Source organism: Giraffa tippelskirchi, chromosome 7 (assembly GCF_054371585.1).
Source record: "Giraffa tippelskirchi isolate mGirTip1 chromosome 7, T2T-mGirTip1v1.2.pri, whole genome shotgun sequence".
NCBI classification, from domain to species: Eukaryota; Metazoa; Chordata; class Mammalia; order Artiodactyla; family Giraffidae; genus Giraffa; species Giraffa tippelskirchi.
The window spans coordinates 51,097,234-51,120,249 of NC_137281.1; the positions used below are offsets into that span (position 1 = coordinate 51,097,234).

The window sequence follows — 23,016 nt, forward strand, 5'->3', positions numbered from 1 at the left end:
TGCATTTCTGAGCCGCCAGAAAAAAAAAAAAAAAAGATTTTAAATCCACAGCAAGGAAGGACTAAAGTAAAAATCCCTAGGCATGTATCCGGCAGGATTTGTGTTAAAAAAAGACACAGTGACTTGTGAGAGTCTGGTGTTCCCTCAAGCCATCGCTGGTGCAAAATCAACCCATTCCCTGAAGGAGAGCTCCTCTCTCTGGTCTGCACATCCCCCTCTATCTGTGTGACATGCAGAGCTTCCTCTGGGACGTGTGGTCTCTTGTTTTGAAGAAGGAGAGCACAGCAGCTTCAGTAAAGAGGAAACTTGGTCAAGGGGGGAGAATATAGTCCTTTATAGTTTCACAAAAGGTCTCCTGACCCACAGATACACCCAACACCCAGGTGGCTTTCCTCAGCACCTTCCGGAGGCATAATGCTCCCAGCTCAGAAGGATTTTCCTCTGCTTCCTTCATCCCTGCCATACAACCACCCGCCAATGCTGCCTCATCTCCCCGTAGGCACTGCTGACCCTGAGTCTTCTCTCCAGTCCACCTGCTGTCCCCTGTTCAGGCGGCATTCATTGCCCACCCGGCTGTTGTCACAGCTTCCATCTGGGTCTCTCCTGCTCCTGGTTTTCTCAGCCCTCAGGTGTGACCCACTGAAACCAGACTAATCTTCCTAAAACACAAATCTGGTCATGCCATTCCATTCCCGTCTATACCTCTGTCACCATAGAAGAAGGTGCAGATTCCCTGAAGTTGTTTTTATAGTTCCTTGATTTCCAGCCCTTAATTATCTCTCTAATTTTACATCTGAGGTGTTGTCCTTGTCTCACAGCCATATTCAGTTATTCTAAGCTCTCTTGACACACCACCCTCTCTCTTGCCTTCAGACATCAGATCATGCTTTTCCCACTGCCTGGAAGATTCCCTCTCCTTCCATCTCCTTGCCTACTGGCACACATCAGTCAGGAATCCTCTTGGCAATCACTTCTATCTCCTCAACGTCTCCTCACTCCCATGGTTCTCTTTTATGGTGCTTATTTGCCTGGTCATTGGTCTGTATCTCCTCTGGGATAGATATTCTTTGAGGGGGAATATATGGGCAGCAGCCAGTGCCATGCTGAACACATACTTGCTCAATAAACATTTCTGAATCAATGAATGAGTGAGGCCCAATTGTTCAGCACAGGATGAATATTTGCCTGCCCAAGAGGCCTAAACTGAGGTTTTTCTTCATGTCATGATCCAAATCACCCAAGACAACAGGAAACACTAGTGTCTCAAATGAAAGACTCACAGATGGAAATCACCTTGCAGTGAAGGGTCTCACGCCCACCATCTCCCCACTACCACCTACACGGGCAGGCCAAACCCAGATGCCTGCCGGGAAGACACTGTTCCCAGGGATGCAGCCCCAAGTGAAGTCTCTCTCCCATAACTCAATTTGGAATAAGTGTTAGTTTCAAGTTAGAAAGGGAAATAGATGTGGGTTTTACATTCATCCTCCACTGTCTTCAGAAAACTATCCTTTGGTCTGTTTCTGTCTCCATCCATTTCTGCCTCAATCTTTGTCCCAGCTGGGACTGGAGGGCTGATCATGAAAGCGCCAATCCATTCCCCATGGTGCCCTGGGCCTGCTCCTATACAGCCCTTATTGACTGAGTCAGCTGTGGTCTTGGGGCTGAGAAAAACTAGCAGTGATAATCTCGTAATTACACCAAAGTTGGCCCTTCCTGCTTTCACTTTGTTCCTCCTGGATCCCTTTGAATGGGGTTGTCAGCAGAGATACTGACAAAAAAAAAACAGTGTAGTCTGAAGTGAGAAAGTAACTTTCCTTACAGAGAAAGGAGTTGTTTTCTGCTTGTCAACACGTGGTCTACTAAGACATGACCTCTGGCCTCGACTCAGTGTGCAAACACACACATCAAATGAACATCTGTGAGGTTAGCCTCATTTAACTACACTTCACAGAGAATTTTATCTCTGCCTTTCTCATTTTCCAGGTGGAACTGGCACAGCTGTCACAGGATTTGTCAGCCTTGGGAAACTGATCTGGAATTTTTATGCAAAGGAGAAAAGGCATGGAGGAGCTCAAAGAGCATAGATTCAAGGTCTGAGTCCACTTTTCACTGGCTGTGGGACCTTACACAAACTACTTCATGCCCTGAAAGGAGCAGAGCTGTCCAAAAATGACCCCTGGTTACCACTCTGGACAAGAAAGAAGCTAAAGCCTGGAGTGAATGGGTACACCACTTCCCCAACTGGAGGTTCCACACCAGCACTACTCCCCAGGGGGCCAGGGCACCCTGACCCCATCCAAGGTCACATTCTATGGGCCTCAAGATCACTACTATGCTGGAGCCAGCTCTTACTGCTTCATGAAAGCCAAGTGTTATATGTCAAATATGCAATAATTTTGCAAGTCGGCAGCTTGCAATTGGCCACTGCAGGGGTATTTACACCAGAGAAAGTAGTGAACACTACTTACAAGTCATAAAAGTTAGTACTCCCTCGCCCCAAGAGCCAGTTTACCAGTATACCTCTGCCCCAGGCATAAGGTGTGGGAATCTGGAATCTCAGATGACTTCTATAAATCTGGGTACCTGCACTCAGGCTGCCAGATACTCCTGGAAGTCTGATTATCTGTCCACTGGCCAACTAAGAAGGGAGCAGAGTACATCTCCTGGCAAACCTCTCTGATATGCTCAGCTGTCTGACCAGTCCTGGCATCACTCTCTGCAGGATAATGGGGAAAGGGGAGCAATGCTTCTCCCGTTTGGCTGACCCCTGTCTAGTATGTGTCCTCTGCCTCTAAAGGCCTCCCCCTCCCCCCATGCCATGTGCTACTTTGAAATTCATCTGGAGCTCTAGTGCATGGCGGATGGCAATGCTGCAGAAGCTCAATTTACACAATGACTCAATCTGTACCACAAGTAGACTGTCTTGCACAGTGCTCGGCCTCTGTTTCCTCAGTGGTACAATGGGGACATAATATTGGTTTCTGAGAATATGTGTGGTTTCCGCATGTGAGCATATATGCAAATGACAAAGACCCACAAAAATGAAACAGTCACTTATGCCACTGTGCAGAAATCATTTACGAGTCCTATTCCAGTATTGTCACTCTTTTACCTGTGTTACCTTGAGCAAGTAACTTAATTGCTCTCAATTTCAATTTCCCCATCCGAGAAATGGTTGTTATAAGGCCCACCCTGGACAACAAGGATAGTCATGCTTGGCTTAGATCCTGACACTCATTTGGTGTTGAAGATTTCTAGTTGAATTTGAAAATTCCTCAACTCTTCTACCTCTAGGGTGATAATTTAAGCTGAAATGCCAGATCCTTTAATGTTCACAGATTAAATATAAATTCAGTCTGAGGCCAAATGTACATAACAATAAAGCCCTGGGACCCTCTCACATTGAGAACTGAAAGGGTGATAAACTCAGGGCTAAAAATATTGCTTCCTCTACAGGCTAAGATGCCTTTATTTGCTGCATGTATATCATGGAGGGGATTTTTGCATATATATGTATTTGGCGAAGAACCAAAACAACTCAATTATGTTTTAGCATTAATTAAACTTTGCAGAAAGAGGGCAACACTTGCTAATAGTGAATATAAGCTTTTATTAGACTTAGTCAAAATAAGTTAGAATGAACTCTGTTCAGTTGTGATCAGAAGTTTTGAGTTTTTTATTTGAGTAGATTTAAAATATTATTGCATATACAACCAGATGCAGAAATACAGGCACTGTCTTTGCTCACTCTTTCCCCCTCTTTCTCTCTCTCTCTCCCCTGCTCCCTTTTACTCTCTCTCTCTTTCTACACAAAACACACACACAATCCATCAGCATCAAATCTATTACAATCTGTTAAGGATGCTTATATGACCTGACATAATGGTTGACTGCCAAGCAATTTATCTGGTAGCCTCTCTGCCACTGTGGAAAATTAAAATTTGTTGGAAACATACAGACTGATCATATAATGCTCTGTTAACTCCTTTCTAACACCAAATCAGCTATGCTCACTTAAATTAGTAACCAGTGAATACCTTAGTCAACCAGTCATAGACCTGGCTAGAATTCAAGTCAAAGAATATTTGACTCCCTACTATGTGTTAATAGACCACTCACTATTCTTGGTAAATTACAGTTAATGTGAAGATAAAAAAAATACAAAAGAAATTATATTGCTGCCCAAAATGCGTTGTCATCAAAGAGGTATAAACAAATGTGTAAAGGAGATCAAAGACAAACTTTCATGGAGAACACTGTATTAAAAACAGGCTTTAGCCCAGCACTGCCCAACAGAAATATAACGTGAACCATATAAATAAGTTAAAATTTTCTGGTAGACACATTAAAAAAATAAAGGAAAAAAATATATGAGGTTAATTTTAATTATACCAATATATCCAAAATAATTTTATTGCAATATGATATCTATATAAGGATTATTAATGAGATACATTCCACTCTTTCGTGTGTGTGTGTGTATACTGTTTTAAAATTCTATACTTGCATTTCAATTTAGACATCATATTTTCAACAAAATACTTTATCTGTATCTAGATTAAAATTTTCAAGATAGATTCAATATCTTATAATCATCTATAATGGAAAATAATCTGAAAAAATATGTACATGTAACGAATCACTTTGGTATACCCCTGAAAATAACACTATACTGTCTTAATAAATCAGTTATGTGTGTGTGTGCACATGTGTGCTCAGTCGTGTCTGATTCTTTGCAACCTCATGAACTATAGACTACCAGGCTCCTCTGTCCATGGAATTTTCCAGGCAAGAGTACTGGAGTGGGTTGCCATTTCCTACTCCAGGGGATCTTCTGACCCAGGGATCAATTCCATGTCCCTTGCATCTCCTGCTACACTTCATTAAAAAAAAAAAAAAAAATTACAGTTGAAAAGTTGTATTCATATGAGAAGTTGTTTCAATAATTGGAACAAGTAGTGGTTTTTAAGTTCAAAATAAAATTAATTATATTTTGGGACTTCCTTGGAAGTCCAGTGGTTAAGACTCTGTGCTCCTGATATGGGGGCACAGGTCCGATTCGTGGTGAGGGAGCTAAGATCCTGCATGCCTCATGGTACAGCCAAAAATAAATCAGTAAGTAGATATACAGATAAATAAATATGTTAAAATTTAATGAAGTATAAAAATCCAGTTCATCAGTTGCAGCACCAGCCACATTGCAAGTGCTCAACACCTGCGGTTAGACGCTGTCACGCTGCCAGAGTAGGTGTGGGACTTTCTGCAGTGGAGCAAGTGTTCCACTGGATGTGCTGCCTTAGAATGTAAATGGGGTGGCCGTACAGGGTGAGGATGAAGAAGGTGTGTCCCAGGAAGTGAGAAGAGTTCAGTCATGGAAATATGAAAGAAGTATGTACAATTGGGGTCACTGAATGTAGAAATTACTTCTGTAGCTCATCTCACCAAGAAATTTTCAGCACTGAGGTTCTGGACATCTTAGATTGCCAATATTAAAATTTCTTTCCTATACTACGAAGCTAGTGGAGGTGATGGAATTCCAGTTGAACTATTTCAAATCCTAAAAGATAATGCTGTGAAAGTGCTGCACTCAACATGCCAGCAAATTTGGAAAACTCAGCAGTGGCCACAGGACTGGAAAAGGTCAGTTTTCATTCCAATCCCAAAGAAAGGCAATGCCAAAGAATGCTCAAACTACTACAAAATTGCACTCATCTCATATCCTAGCAAAGTAATGCTCAAAATTCTCTAAGCAAGGCTTCAACAGTACGTGAACCATGAAGCTGGATTTAGAAAAGGCAGAGGAACCAGTGATCAAATTGTCAACATCTGTTGGATGTTGGAAAAAGCAAGAGAATTCCAGAAAAACGTCTGCTTTATTGACTACACCAAAGCCTTTGAGTGTGTGGATCACAACAAAATGTGGAAAATTCTTAAAGACATGGGATTACCATCTCTGAGAAATCTGCTTTCTGAGAAATCTATAAGCAGGTCAAGAAGCAACAGTTAGAATTGGACATGGAACAATAGACTGGTTCCAAATTGGGAAAGGAGTATGTCAAGGCTGTATATTGTCACCCAGCTTATTTAATTTATTTGCAGAGTATATCATACAAAATGCCAGACTGGATGAAGCCAAGCTGGAATCAAGATTGCCAGGAGAAATATCAATAACCTCAGATATGCAGATGATGTCACCCTTATGGCAGAAAGCAAAGAAGAACTAAAGAGTCTCTTGATGAAAGTGAAAGAGGAGAGTGAAAAAGTTGACTTAAAACTCAACATTCAGAAAACTAAGATCATGGCACCTGGTCCCATAACTTCATGGGAATAAATGGGGAAACAATGGAAACAGTGACAGACTTTATTTTTTTGGACTCCAAAATCACTGCAGATGGTGACTGCAGCCATGAAATTAAAAGATGCTTGCTCCTTGGAAGAAAAGCTATGACCAACCTAAGGCAGCATATTAAAAAGCAGAGACATTACTTTGCCAACAAAGGTCCATCTAGTTAAAGCTATAGTTTTTCCAGTAATCATGTATAGATGTGAGAGGTGGACTATAAAGAAAGCTGAGCACCAAAGAATTGATATTTTTGAACTGTGGTGTTGGAGAGGACTCTTGAGAGTCCCTTGGATTGCAAAGAGATCCAACCAGTCGATCCTAAAGGAAATCAATCTTGAGAATTCATTGGAAGGCCTGATGATGAAGCTGACACTTCAGTACTTTGGCTACCTGATGTAAAGAATTGACTCATTTGAAAAGACCCTGATACTGGAAAAGATTGAAGGTGGGAGGGGTAGGGGACAACAGAGGATGAGATGGTTGGATGGTATCACCACCGACTTGATGGACATGAGTCTGAGCAAGCTTCAGGAGTTGGTGACGACAGGGAGGCCTGGAGTGCTGCAGTCCATGGGGTTGCAAAGAGTTGGACATGACTGAGCGACTGAACTGAACTGAACTGAAGTGATACAAGAACCAATATAAACTTTTAGTTACTGAATAAAACTGCTGCTGCTGCTGCTGCTGCTAAGTCGCTTAAGTCGTGTCTGACTCTGTGCGACCCCATAGATGGCAGCCCACCTGGCTCCGCCGTCCCTGGGATTCTCCAGGCAAGAATACTGGAGTGGGTTGCTGTTTCCTTCTCCAGTGCATAAAAGGGAAAAGTGAAAGTGAAGTCTCTCAGTCGTCCGACTCTTAGCGACCCCATGGACTGTAGCCTACCAGGCTCCTCCATCCATGGGATTTTCCAGGCAAGAGTACTGGAGTGGGGTGCCATTGCCTTCTCCGTGACTAAAACTACTTCTTGTTTTAAAATGGGGAAATTAAACAGATGTAAATTTCTGAGACGAGATATTAGTTAGACTTGAATAAAAGATTTGAAATGATGGATTTTAAAAGGCAGATGGTGATTACATAAAACAAATCAGGCTATAGGATGGAGCAAGGCACCCTAAGTCTACATGTTAGTAGGAAGATGAGCTGGAGCAGGGCTCAATGAAGACAGATCTAGTTATCAGCATTCTGGTCCAGCTGCTAGGGATGCAGCTTGGCACCCATGGGTTCTCAAAGTGCTGCAGAGACTATTAAATGGAGTGAAACAAATTCATTTCCAAGACTGTAAGACTCCTTAGCATCTTTTGGCACAGGTGGGCATAAAAGGGCGATAGAGAGTACCTGGATGTGGGGGGACTCCTAACCAACCACACATCCAGAACTCTGAGAAATATTCAGGACCTGCTGTAAATTGTCCTCATGTGTGACTTACATTCATGACACAATCAAAGCAGGGTCCTGGTTGAGTAGTTTTCATGATTTGGTCTAATGATCTATGTTGATTCCCTTTATGAACAGCACATGGTCCCATTACATATTTCTTCCATCATGGCCTAAAGATGTCCTTCTAAAGGCCATTCTACCAATTTATAGAGGATATAAAAAAAGGATTTTCAGTAAAATGTACTTTCATTGGTTTTGATGAAAAGGGTTTGTGATGAAAGTAGAATCTCTAATAAGCATTTCATAAATGACTTGTCTTTCAAACTTAATATAAAACAGAATAAAATACATCTCCCAAAGAACTCCTTGCTGCCTCACAGATTTAAAGTCCCCTGCTCTCAATCAATCGGGCCCAAGAACTCAAAAATCTCTAGAGATGCAATCATATATTTATCAGGGAAAATTGGTAAAACTGAGAACTTATTTATGGCCCAAATTTTGAAACAGCCACACACTGAAGGGGGAGGGGAAAAAAAGCATATGTTGGGAACTACATATTTCTCTCCAGGACATATACTCTCAGATTTTCCTTGCTGTCTAGACTTCAAAAATGGGAAGGGACTCATAGGCTTGAGAAAGAATATTCACAATCAAGATTTTTGCCCTTTTTTTCCCCACCAACATTGAGAGTTATGATGGAAAATAAGCCCCCAAATTTTAATAATTTAGCTAAATTATCAACTGATTAATGATTTGGCAGATAGATAAAATGTGCATATTTCATTGCCTAGTACTTAGAGCTACCTGTATACCCTTTCTGTAAATATAATCCTACATGGCACAGCCTCCAGCTGTGAAAAATCTGCCACAGGGGGCTAATTTGCTGCAGCACCTTACTTTTATTATTATCCTTTAGTGTATGGATCTTCTTTCTTTAAAGAAATTCAGAGCGTGATTAAAATATGACAAAAAAAGAAAATAAAGAGACATATATTTGGTCTCCATTCATTCTCTTGAATTGTAAGACCCAGTACTTTTGTGTCAATATGCTAGCCCTTGTTCCTTCTGTAATAATTTATATTTAGTTAAACTTAACGTTTCCCAACACTATAGTATGACATTTCCAAACACATAGGAAAGTTGAAAGACGTTCACAATCATCAACTGTGCTCATCGCCTAGAGTCCACCATTAACATTTTCCTATACTTGCTTTGTCATATATCTATCCATTGATCCACCCCTCTAATCATCTTATTTTCTGGTACATTTCAAGGAATTAAGGTTAGTTTTAATGATATTTTAAAGAAAGTAATTCTCAGCAAGGATACGATTGCACCGAGTAGCCATGAGCCCACTGGTTAAGAGCATAGACTGTGAAATGTCCAAGAGCTGGCACAAAGCCTGCCTCTGCCATTAAGTGTGTGACTGTGGACAGGTCATCCTTCAAGGTGCAAAACAAGCAAGCTCCAGGAGTTGGCGATGGACAGGGAAGCCTGACATGCTGCAGTCCATGGGGTCGCACAGAGTCGGACACGACTAAGTGACTGAACTGATTGAATCTCGCACAGGTCACAGCATACTTGGAGCCTCGTTTGGCACTTTGGAGGATGACCCTCATGGTTTGTTTTTTTTTTTTAATGAAAATTCAACACAATAGATGAAAAGTGATTACACTCTACTGTGACAAAGAATTTGTGATGACTTTTTTCTACTCATCTCTAATCCTGTGAGATCAAGAACTCTGTTTCCTTTGCCATTACATTAGCAGCAGCCCTCAACCAGACTGATAGGGTTGGTATATAAACACACAACTCCCTCCCTCACGGACAGGATGACCCTGAGAGTGTGCTTTACATGGTTTTCTAGCCTTTCTCCGTGGGACTACAGTCCAGTCACCATAGTGGCAAACAGGCCTCTCAACTGGCTGCTTACAACTGCCTGCTTTCCCTTACCTGCTTCACTCCTTCCCTCCCTTATCTGTATTGCTGCTGTTATTGCTGTTTAGTCACTAAGTCATGTCCAACTTTTGCAACCCCATGGACTGTATCCCACCAGGTTCCTCTGTCCATGGGATTTCCAGGCAAGAATACCAGGGTGGGTTGCCATTTATTTCTCCAGGGGATCTTTCCAACCCAACGATCAAATCCATGTTTCCTGCTTGGCAGGTGGATTCTCTTTCCACTGAGCCACCTGGGAGGTCCTTACCAGTATTACTGGTACAGAAAAGACTTGCATTTGAATTCTTGTCTGAGGGAGCCCAGAGTAAGACAACTGTCTTTATACTTTATGCCCACAGAATCTCTTCTTCAAATGGCATTCTACACTAAAATCTGATATGGAGTATTTTTAAAGTTAGAGCTGCCTGACTTGCAGAGTTTGGGTGGATGGGAGTGGTGATGTGTGGAGGCCAGAGCCTAGCCTCTCCTGTCTCCTTTCCCTTCTCCCAGCCTGCCCAGTAGTTGTGAAGACTCCCACACCCTCCCACAGCTCGACAGAGCCTTGCTCATCAGCTGTTGGTGGAACTGATTAGGATATGATACAAGATATAAAGAAAAGAATAAGAGGAATGAATAAAAACAAGCAGACACAGAGAGGAAAATATGTTCCTTCAAAGGCCTAAGAAGCATGGACAAACACATAATTTTTGCAAGGCAGTGCAGTTACTGTGTAAAAGCCATCTGGAGGTTTGGGAGGCTTTCACACCATTACGATGTTACTAGACTACAGCACTTGGAAAAGCTGTTGTTTGTAGAGAATCCAGGTTGAAAGCCCACATGGGCAGAAACATAGGGGCTGAGGAGAGATGTCTTTGCCTAGAAAAACAAATAGCGTTTTGAGGCTGTAATAAGTAAGAAACCATGCAGAAGAACGCCCTTAGCTGCATATTTATTGATCTCAAAGAAAGGGTCTTGTGAAAACTCCCTAAATATACTCAGGAGGATGAATGTATGGGGCTGAAGGAAGCTTTATGATGACCACAAAAAATTTATTGTTTAAAGCTGGACAGGTTTAAGGTGATAGGTAGTGTTAGTAATAATTGTGCCAGAACAACCAAGTTTTCAGGCAACTGAGATGTGAAAATTCACCCTTGTAAACTAATTAATGCTGTAATAAACTAACTGAAATTCCAGTACTGAAAGTATTACAGTGTAGTGGTAGGCAGAGGAGGAGAAAGTATTTTAGATTGGACCTCCATAAACTTAAGTGTGCATAACTGAATCACATGAAAGGTAAGAAAAAAACAGATTCCTGGCTCCATCCCAAGAGTTTCTGGTCCCATGGTGCTGTGGTGGGATGGGAGAGAAGGCGTGTCGAGCAAGCAGCCAGGTGATGCTGTGCTGCGGTCCACAGCTCTTGAAGTAGGACTGGTTTAGACTCAAGAGCTATGGACCAACAGCACAGTATCACCTGGCTGCTTGCTCGACACGCCTTCTTTCCCATCCCACCACAGCATGGGTTGGAAATACTAAGTGTACATGAAGAAAACCTACAGAACAAAGATGAAACGTGTGTCTTAAACTATCTGGGGGCAGAAACTTGCAGATTTGAGGACTCTGGCCCCTTGGCTTCAGGGAAATCTCACAAAGGCCACCACAGAGGCTTGTGTTGCCCAAAGGCTCAACGCTCACCAGCCCTATCACTGTCTACTTGCAACACCTCTGCTTCCCTTTGCATCATATCCTGGAAACCTGGCAAAATTTTGCTTAAAGAAAGACATATTTGGCACAGTGATAGTTTAAATCATAAGCATGGTTATTATCAGAATATTGAATTATTCATGCTTCTAGTTTACAATAGAAATAGATTTCTAATAATTCAAGTCACCCCAACCTCTTGCGTAGGTCACTATAAAACCTTCCTCTTGGTTGTTTCTTTGTGTCCACTCCTCCCTACATTCTGCTCCCACAGATCAGCCCCTGCCAGGCAGCCAGAGGGATCAAAACATACAGACGCACACACACCTGGGAGAGTTTCCAGTGGTTTCCGGCTGCATGCACAATGAAAACCCTACTCATGAGCATAATCTCCAAGGCCCACATAACAGGCCAACTTCTCTTACTTCAACTTGTATCACTCTTCTCCTTGCTTACTACATTGTGGCCAACCAGACACATCTGCTCCTCAGATACACCTCATTCTTTCCTACCTCCAGATCGCTTCTATTCAACAAATAGATAAACAATCCAACAGCACCAGCCACTTAGATCATCCACTCGACTAACCACCACTGTTCAAATTCTAACGTCCCTGAAAAATATGAACTGGTTAAAGTTCGATTCTCCACGTTGGTTTTCCTGAGGGGAGAGAATGTGTTGACCAGGCAACATCAGTATTTCTGCCTATTTAGCAGTAAATATTTCTTCATGGAAAAGTGGTTGCTCTGATTCATTCAATGGTGCTTGCTAGATCTGGTTAGTGTGGTTTAATTGCTCTGATGTGATTTTGTTTTTAGAGAGCTGCTCCAAAGGTGTTCCTGGACCTACACATTTGAAAACTAGGATCTAAATAAAATGACACATATCATCATACTGCTATACTAAGGGGACTTATCTGGCTGATGGCCTGTACATTGTATACAAAAGCAGTGAGTCTATTTCTTAAGCAATGACACCTTCATGTCACAACTATTGCATCTTTATCTACCATGTCGATCTTCAAATCATGACATTCAAAGGTGTTACTTATTTTTAAATCCTTTTTTCATGACCTTTTGACATTCTTTTCTTGGCAAAACACTTTGGCCTCTGACCATAGAGGAATTGAGGCCAATTCCTGCCGGTCACTAAGCCAGTCAGAGTCAGCTTGCCTCATGTATGATCATCTCATAATAAAAACATGTTTTTGCATTTGTCTTTGTCTGACTTACCTTGCCAACATCTCTTGGGAAAGGTTGTCTCTGATTCTCTGGAATTAAAATGGGAGATACCACAATGGACCTCTTTTGTCTTGGGACAGGAGAAGTTCTTGCAAATTTAAATATATCCTAAAAGAGAAAAAAACAAATCAATTGACTAAAATCCCCCACGGAGAAGATGTATCAGTCTGCTCTGAGATATGGCTCCTTTGTTGTGAAAGCATACAGCTGTTTGGACATTGTTAATTTTATTCTATCAAACCTCATTAGCGTTAGCAAGTACATCATTAGAATTATACTAAAGCTGACATTGTGATTCACAATGACTATCATTAAGCTATTTAATCCCATCTTCTGAATCATTCTATTCACAATGTCAGTCTTGATTTATACATCCTTCAGTGCTGTGTATTTCCGTTCTTAACCTGCCAACTGAGGCGATTACTTGCTTGGTCACTAACCCACAGAACTCTTGCTGGACACAAAAGTGACTCTCCTCACAGTTAACTGTGTGGTCCTCGCATTCACAATTGAAAAGGGATGAAGAGCAATCTCAATGTCCAAACTATGTCCGGCATTATGGAGAATCTTAGTCAATGTTCTTTCAAAGGCCATTTGTTTTTATTAGTGGGTCTACTCCTGAAACTCATGTCCCACACAGTATGTCCCAAATTTCAATCATTGGAACAACACTATGAGAATTTCTGGCCTATCTGTAATTCACCTTTTAAATTAAATAAACGGCTGCAAAAAAGGAACCTGTGTCATTATTTTAAACACACTACTAGTGTAGTATCATTTCAGTTCAGTTCAGTTCAGTCGCTCAGTCGTGTCGGACTCTTTGCGACCCCATGAATCACAGCACGTCAGGCCTCCCGGTCCATCATGACTTCTCATAAAAAATAGGAAAACGTAAAAATAAACATTGAGACCAGTGATGTTATAAAATTTGAGCTGGAAACTTAGGTGGGTGTAAAGTTTCCTCTTATTGAAAGAGAGATAAGAAAAGGCTAGACGGGTGTTAAAGGGTTATCACTAAAAGTAAGCATCTGAATTAGTACCAAAAGTAAGAACCTCAAACTTTGGATAATAGGTTCCTTTGAAAATCATGGGGCAAATGATATTTAAATACCATCACTGACTCATGCTCCATAAAATGTGTGTGCATCTATATGTATATATCATATGACAGTAATATATATACACATAAGTATACACACACACATACATATGTGTAATAGTTTTAAAGGAAACTCTATATAAGAAAAGTCAAATAGGAAACAAGACCACCAAAGGCTATGAAAGCTTCTATAAAGTCTTTCTATTGATTTTGTTTGGAGTATAAGCTGATGTTATTCTTATAGAAAGTAATCAGGCAGTATTTATTTATCAAGAACCTTAGAAATGTACATATCCCCTCACTCTATACTCTATCTACACTCTATAATTTCACTTCTAGGAATACATCCAAATGCTAAATTCAAAAGAGGAAAAATAAAAAACTGAAAGCAGGAAGATGTTTAGTGAGACATTTATAAAGAGCAAAAGTGGCAAACCGCTTGAACGCTCAGTTTCAGGATAAGGTTAAATTTGGGTCCATCGGCAGGAGACACTCCTCGGTGGTCACCATAAGGCAGTTGTGAAGACATGTTTTCACCACTGTGATCATCATTTGATTGCTTCCACAATCACAACCACAAACTACTCTCGTAACAACAGTCCATTAAACATGTGTTGGACCATGTGCTAGCACTTTACATGTGACTTTGCTGATATTTGTAATAAACTTCCCAAGTAACTCTTAGTCCTCCCTAACCAATGAGGAATGTCAGGTTCCGAGAGGTTATATAAATTGCTCCAATTCACCTAGCCAGCAGACAGAATATGTAAGTAACATGTGTAGGAAAATATAGAATATCATATTGGTTGCCCTCTAATTTATATAAGCTATACTGAACATAGAAGAATAATATTCAAAACCTCAGTGAATAAGTCCAAATAAAAGACTGCTTGATTTCTAAGATGATCAATGTGCAATACTCAATATGCAAGCAAAGACAGAAAACTGGAGCATGCGTACATAAAAGACAGCAAAAAGAGTCAGAAGGGTTAAAACAACAAAAACCTAACTGACACACCACTAAATAAATAAATGAGTAATCCAACCCAATCATGCAGAAAACAGCAGAGGAAGAAAGAGAGAATGGGACACTGAGGAGACAATGAACAACAAACTGGATTGTATTCATAAAACATTGATATATAACATCTATAAAGATTCTGTTGGCTTATTAGGGAATAGGCAAAGAACAGAAAACATGTAAAGTAATGCAAAATATGTGCAATATATGACTCTTATTTACAATAAAAAATCTTGAGGTTCATATGAAAGAAAGCCTAGGAAAGCACTTGGAAAAGATTTAAAGTCCTATGCAAATGTAGGGGATTAGTGATTCTGCTCTATAATAGAGCAAAAGTAAGTTTCCATTATGACAATATATGAAAATGTATCTAAAGCAATGAAAAGCATACTCACTGTCAGCAACAAACCTTCCCTTGTTTACCATAAAGAACTCATTTGTGTGTGTGAGCATGTAATGGGTGGCATTTTTGTCCTGCTGGGTGACCAGAGTGGTCAGGTTCCTGAGTCCCCATTCCCACCTCTGGTGTCCTCCCAGCTCACCAGCTACTGAAGCCCACAGCTGGCAGTCCATCTCCTCAACTCTCACATCCTGGAAGCTTGGTAGTAATAATGGTGTGAACCCCTGGGCCTAAAGTGCCTTTGAAGAGAAGCAGGAGGCTCTGAGTCTCTGGCTAGGAAACAGCTTCCAGGAGGGGGTAGGGGAGTGAACCACTGATTATAGAGAAGCCTCCATGTGCGCTGGACTCTCTGAGCCCACTGTGGTACACAGAGCATCCTTTTTCTTCCAACTCTTAACGTATTTGCCTTACAATGGCAGGGACTGCAACAACAAAAAAATAAAACTGGTCCATGACTGTGGTTTCACCTCTGTCTTTGTTTGATTTATGCATATATCTATCTGTCTTTGTGATTTATGCATCTATCTATTAACTATATGTTTGTCGATACATGTTCACCTTTGGTCAGGTCTGTGCTAATGAGTTTGTCTGTGTGCTCTGAAGCCAAGTGATTCTCTGTGACTGGGACCATGGAGGAGCCATAGCATCTGATTTGACCGACAATCAAAATACCACAGGCATATCTAGGCTCACATGTGTGTGCTTGTATTTGTCAATCCATTGTGTGAAGCCTTTGAATGCACCATGATGTGGCCATAACCTCAAGGAAAGACAAGATAGAAGCAGTGAAGTTTAAAAGTATGTGACTAATTCAAGAGATGTTTACAGAAGAAGAGACAGAGGTGTCGAAAGAAGAGAACACTAGGGTAAAGAAGAGGCTGTTATAATTCCCTGTCTTCTGGTGCTGCCATTACCAAGTGAAGAGTAAAACACTGCCTGCTATATCAGGAAACAAAGATCTAGCCAGCATATCACAGTCACTTGGATGGTACAGCCTGAGTAAAACTCAGGATGAGAAAACACAGGACACTGGCCCCCAGTGGCTGAGGTGCATTTCAAAGGAATGATTTCAGTGAGCCCATTTCTATGCATATTCTCATACATAGAAAAGCACTTCCTTAACTCGAGATGTCTACTTTTCTTTTATTAACAGCAACCTTTTGTTCTAGGTCTCTGGTGCTGTAGCAAAGACTCCTCTATATCCTGGCTTCCCTCCGAACAGTTTTCTCAGCCTTTCCATGAGATGTCATCTCCTGGGCTTGAAGTTCTGAGAACATCCACCATACGAAGCACACCTCTCCACTGTTAGATTCTGCCTCTGTTTTCATGTCAGCCGACACAAGTAGAGGATAAAGAGGAAAAAGGCAGTTCTGGGCACAGATGCTGGGTGCTGGTGACTTGTTGACCCCCTAGAGGCTGTATAAACATCAATAGTTGCATTCAGGAGGGAAGGATGAATGAGGACCAGAAATGTCACAGTCGCCCACGAACGAGAGTGGCTAGATGTGAAGGAGGAGCTGACACTCTCCAGATCATGTGGAGAGGGAAAAGGGAGGGACTCAATCATCCAGTGGGTCTAAAAGGCCAGCACAGGCCACAGAAAGGCTAGTTGGAAAAAGGAGTGCACGGCCGTGTGACACAATGCAGATATCCCCTCCAACAGGCTGAACACTATAAGGGCGGTGCTGGCTTTGACGATGAGCAGGGAACTGATGACTTTTAACAGTGTTAAACAGGGTCCAGTGTCAGAGGAAGCAAGGATTTTGGTATGGATGGAAAGGAAAGAAACGGGAAGAAGCTGGCCAGTACAAGGGGAGAAGGGTGACCCACAGCGTTGGGTGAATGAAGACACAGAACAGAGGTGACCCCAGGGGGAGGCGCATGCCCAAGGGAGGAGGGAAGTGAGCGGATCAGGAACGAAATCAGCCTCAGAGGGGTTAAGGGGGGTTTCTCACCTGTAAACGAGGATAACGCGCCTGTGCTCTTGGTTATCAGAATGAAATGAGAAATGGCACACGGAGGTGGTCTGCACTCTCTAAAGAGCAACACAACGTGAAGGATGGTCTTATTCACGCTGGACTGTGGAGGTGAGGAAATGGAGAGAGGCACTCAGTGCCTTTTAGATATGAGTAAATCAGCTGTGAGTGGCCTGGTGCCAGATCTTAAAGAGGTGCTTGCAGACGCGCAGCCACTTTCAGATTTCTAGACCACCAGGCACACACACACTAACATCAAAGTTCTCTCTCCCCAAACACAAACACTCATGCACATGGGCACATGTTCACACACATTCAGAATCCATCAGACAGCATCACACACATACATACACACACACACACACACACACACACACACGGGGCATGCAAACGAAAGTGAGAGACTAGCCATGTGCCTCCCAGGGGACCCTCCCTACAACCCTGTAGTCGATGACCAATGATCCGTCGAGTCTTCTGAGTTTGGAACGGCCGGAGGCCCACAGTAGCCTCGTCCAACCTTTCGTAAGTCAAAGGGGCAGAGCTGTGTCCTCGGGGAGGCTCGCTCGTGCTATATTCTATTACAGGGATTGTTACCCTGACATAAACATCCCTCGTCTTCCGTGGGCTGACCCAGGCCCGCGTCTTTCCATTGTAGGGTGTTGGGGTTTACAGTCTCATTTGCTTCCCTCTCTACTTCTCGATATTGGGAGAAACTGGCAGTGCATTAAAAGCAAGTTTCATGCTACCTGGGAGCATCACATCACACGTCCCAAAGAGCACCTTGGAAATAAAGGGGAGGTCCCCACAACTGTGAGGAACAGGGGAGGGGTCGGGGGACAGAGAGGAAGGTGGAGGCCAAGGGAAGAAGGAAGGCAGGAAGGTTGAAGAATTAACAAGGGGAGGAAGAGTAGATTTATATTCATTCATTTCTTCAAAAACTCTCTATGGATCCCTTCCTTCCTGGAAGGAGTAATTCTCAGCATCTGGGCTAGTGCAGCGCAGGAGAGAAAGAAGTCCCTTGTCCTCATGCACTTGAATTCTGGAGGGAGGAAACTGACAGTGAACACAGTCCAGGAGGACAGACACACAGAGAGGGCTGACTGTGTGCAGAGGAATGGAGTTGACCGTCTAGTGGGGAAGGGGCCACTGGGAAGATGGCCTTGCAGAATGATGGAGGGAAGACGCCATGTGGGCACAGGGACTGCCAGCAGCAGGAACAGACCCTGGCACTTGTGAGCTGCAGGGAGGCAGCCCGCATGGCCTGGGAGAGCAGAGGAGACGGGCCAAGGAGCTGGTAAAGGGAATCTGGATCCTGGATGGCCAGCTGCACAGACAATTGAGAGGAATGAGGCTTTAACTCTGCATGAAACGTGAGTCATGGGAAGGTGTTTTTATTTGTGTGGGAGGGATATAAGCTGAAGAATGACATGAGTCCACTTACAATTAAAATACACACACATATTTCATGCTGGCTGCTATGTAAGGAACAGGTTTTAAGGGATAAAGTAAAGAAATATTTGTTGAGTTTCTTCCTTTTTCCAACCCTGTCTTCACAGGGCACTGAAATTCCCCCTAAAATGCAAATCTGAGCTTTACTTTGGGGAAAGGAGAGTCAGGGTCAACTCTCCCTGGCTGAAACCCCTCTACCTCCTTCCTCCCCACAATATGTTTAATGTATTAATATTATCTGGGTACAATTTACGTACCTTTACAGTCACTCATCAAAAGGGTGCAATCCAATGATTATCAGGAAGTTTACAGAGTTGTGCAATCATCACAAACTAATTTTAGAACATTTCCATCAGCCTCATCCTGTATGCTCACTCACTCCCCTGTTCTACGCCCCAGCCGCTGGCAACCATGAATATACTTCTCATCTGTATACATTTGCCTTCTCAGGACATTTCATAAAAGGGAATCACAGTGTGTCTTCACGGACTCCATTTCCATTTCATAACTGATGTGAAGATCATGCAGCAGGAAGGGATGTCGTTTTTGATAAGTCATATGTAGAGCCAACTCCCTGGTCTCTGGCTGGGAGCACGCCCACAGACACCCAGACTCCCTGCTGGCCCCAGACTGGCTGAGCCTCCCTGTGACCACGGTCATCACTCCTCAGTTCATCTCCTCCCACTGCCCCTCCCGCCATCCTCATCTCTGTGTGGATGCAGACACCCCTCCCCAGTGAACCTTCTCCACACAGATCTGAGTCACGAGGTTTGTCCCCAGGGAACCCACCCAGGACACCATCAAGACAAGCTGTCCAGAGCAGAGACTAACTGGGCTGGTGCTCCGGATGTGAAGGGAGCAGACTGGCATTGAACTGCGGGCACCACACTCCGCATTTTGGCTGTCACTGCTCCCTCCCACACACCCAGCTGAGGGCTGAGAAGTCTTCCATGAGCCATTCCAAGAAAGCAGTGTCATTTGAGAGACATGGCCCTGCTTTCTTCACACCGAACGCAGGCCAGACAGCAGCTTGGACCTGTCTTGCTACCAGGCCTTCATGGGCCAGCACCCTGAGGGACAGACAGTGGCCAGAGAAGACATGTGTCCCCGCCCCCTCCCTCTACCCTCCCAGTTCCTGTCTCAGCATTTAGGTTATAAATGAGAGAGGAAAATAGCAACAACTTTGTAAATAAACCACAAGCCACTGCCTTTGTTCTCTCTCCTACTTGGTAAATTTTGGGCAAAATTATGTGTTAGGAGAAGCTATTTTAACAGGGAAAAGCATTGCAGAAGCTGGAAGCATCACTCTGGCCAAAGCAGGGCTGGAGGAGGGGCAGCATCGGCAGACTTGAGTGTCAGCACTGCCCGAGGGTGGACAGTCTTGTTGATCCTGAGGAGAAGGTCAGATGTGCTTCCGGGGCAGCAAGGACCCTTTACTGCTTTCATGCTTTAGGTCTGAATTCCATGTCTGATTGAAGGGTCCTGAGAACGGTTCTTTTGAAGAGTTTGAAGCTTGGGTTCTGGACAAAAGTCTGAAGGTCACAGCCTGTTTCTTTCTTATCTTTCTAATCCTAAGATACACTTGGCATCTTGGCAGACTCAGTGAGTCTGCCAAAGGAAACGCTACCACTGAGTGAATAGTTACCATGTGTCAGCACTGTCCTTGGCACACTGTGACATTACCTCACTCAATCCATTCAACAACTTGCAGGTAGAAGCACCACGCCTATTTTCCTGAAGCAATCTTGAGAAAGAAGAATGGAACTGGAGGAATCAACCTGCCTGGCTTCAGACAATACTATAAAGCTACAGTCATCAAGACAGTATGGTACTGGCACAAAGACAGAAATGTAGATCAACGGAACAAAATAGAAAACCCAGAGATAAGTCCACGCACCTATGGACACCTTATCTTTGACAAAGGAAGCAAGAATATACAATGAAGAAAAGACAATCTCTTTAACAAGTGGTGTTGGGAAAACTGGTCAACCACTTGTAAAAGATTGAAACTAGAACACTCTCTAACACCATACACAAAAATAAACACAAAATGGATCAAAGATCTAAATGTAAGACCAGAAACTAAAACTCCTACAGGAAAACATACGCAAAACACTCTCTGACATAAACCACAGCAGGATTCTCTAAGACCCACCTCCCAGAATATTGGAAATAAAAGCAAAAATAAACAAATGGGACCTAATTAAAATTAAAAAATTCTGCACAACAAAGGAAAGTATAAGCAAGGTTAAAAGACAGACTTCAGAATGGGAGAAAATAATAGCAAATGAAGCAACAGACAAACAATTAATCTCTAAAATATACAAGCAACTCCTACAGCTCAATTCCAGAAAAATAAATGACCCAATCAAAAAGTGGGCCAAAGAACTAAACAGACATTTCTCCAAACAAGACATACAGATGGCTAACAAACATGTGAAAAGATGCTCAACATCACTCATTATCAGAGAAATGCAAATCAAAACCACAATGAGGTACCATTTCACGCCAGTCAGAATGGCTGCTATCCAAAGGTCTACAAACAATAAATGCTGGAGAGGGTGTGGAGAAAAGGGAACCCTCTTACATTGTTGGTGGGAATGCAAACGAGTACAGCCACTATGGAGAACAGTGTGGAGATTCCTTAAAAAACTAGAAATAGAACTCCACATGACCCAGCAATCCCACTGCTGGGCATACAGATGGAGGAAACCAGAATTGAAAGAGACACGTGTACCCCAATGTTCATTGCAGCACTATTTATAATAGCCAGGACATGGAAGCAATCTAGATGTCCATCAGCAGATGAATGGATAAGGAAGCTGTGGTACATATACACAATGGAATATTACTCAGCCATTAAAAAGAATACATTCAAATCAGTTCTAATGAGGTGGATGAAACTGGAGCCTATAATACAGAGTGAAGTAAGTCAGAAAGAAAAACACCAATACAGTATCAGTTCAGTTCAGTTCATTCGCTCAATCATGTCTGACTCTTTGCAACCCCATGAATCCCAGCACACCAGGCCTCCCTGTCCATCACCAACTCCCAGAGTCTACCCAAACCCATGTCCATCGAGTCAGTGATGCCATCCAACCATCTCATCCTCTGTCGTCCCCTTCTCCTCCAGCCCTCAATCCTTCCCAGCATTAGGGTCTTTTCCAATGAGTCACCTCTTCGCAAGAGGTGGCCAAAGTATTGGAGTTTCAGCTTCAACATCAGTCCTTCCAATGAACACCCAGAACTGATCTCCTTTAGGATGGACTGGTTGGATCTTCTTGCAGTCCAAGGGACTCTCAAGAGCCTTCTCCAACACCACAGTTTGAAAGCATCAATTCTTCTGCACTCAGCTTTCTTTATAGCTCACCTCTCACATCCATACATGACCACTGGAAAAACCATAGCCTTGACTAGACCGACTTTTGTTGGCGAAGTAATGTCTCTGCTACTAAATATGCTATCTAGGTTGGTCATAACTTTCCTTCCAAGGAGTAAGCGTCTTTTAATTTCATGGCTGCAATCACCATCTGCAGTGATTTTGGAGCCCTGGAAAATAAAGTCAGCCACTGTTTTCACTGTTTCCCCATCTATTTCCCATGAAGTGATGGGACCGGATGCCATGATCTTAGTTTTCTGAATGTTGAGCTTTAAGCCAACTTTTTCACTCTCCTCTTTCACTTTCATCAAGAGGCTCTTTAGTTCTTCTTCATTTTCTGCCATAAGAGTGGTGTCATCTGCATATCTGAGATTATTGATATTTCTCTTGGCAATCTTGATTCCAGCTTGTGTTTCTTTCAGCCCCGCGTTTCTCATGATGTATTCTGCATATAAGTTAAATAAGCAGGATGACAATACACAGCCTTGATGTACTCCTTTTCCTATGTGGAACCAGACTGTTGTTCCATGTTCAGTTCTAACTGTTGCTTCCTGACCCGCATACAGGTTTATCAAGAGACAGGTCAGATGGTCTGGTATTCCCATCTCTTTCAGAATTTTCTACAGTTTATTGTCATCCGCACAGTCAAAGGCTTTGGCATAGTCAATAAAGCAGAAATAGATGTTTTTCCGGAAATCTCTTGCTTTTTCGATGATCCATCAGATGTTGTCAATTTGATCTCTGGTTCCTCTGACTTTTCTAAAACCAGCTTGAACATCTGGAATTTCATGGTTCACATATTGCTGAAGTCTGGCTTGGAGAATTTTAAGCATTACTTTACTAGCGTCTGAGATGAGTGCAATTGTGCAGTGGTTCGAGCATTCTTTGGCATTGCCTTTCTTTGGGATTGGAATGAAAACTGACCTTTTCCAGTCCTGTGGCCATTGCTGAGTTTTCCAGGTTTGCTGGCACATTGAGTGCAGCAGTTTCACAGCATCATCTTTCAGGATTTGAAATAGCTCGACTGTATACTAATGCATATATATGGAATTTAGAAAGATGGTAATGATAACCCCGTGAAACAGCAAATGA

At 42.6% G+C, this 23,016-nt stretch overlaps 1 protein-coding gene across 7 annotated transcripts in view; it reads right to left on the minus strand.

Annotated features, from left to right (window-relative positions):
- The window catches only part of CDH13 (cadherin 13), a 1,025,542-nt gene that overhangs the window by 554,356 nt on the left and 448,170 nt on the right, over window positions 1-23,016 (minus strand). For 5 of the 7 annotated variants that reach the window (XM_081514130.1, XM_081514132.1, XM_081514133.1 and 2 more), the window contains one exon: window positions 12,592-12,708. In XM_081514130.1, coding sequence (XP_081370256.1) covers window positions 12,592-12,708 — 117 coding nt within the window. Of the gene's footprint in view, window positions 1-12,587; window positions 12,709-23,016 lie in introns of all 7 variants that reach the window. The other 2 variants (XM_081514131.1, XM_081514137.1) reach the window with 1 other exon arrangement.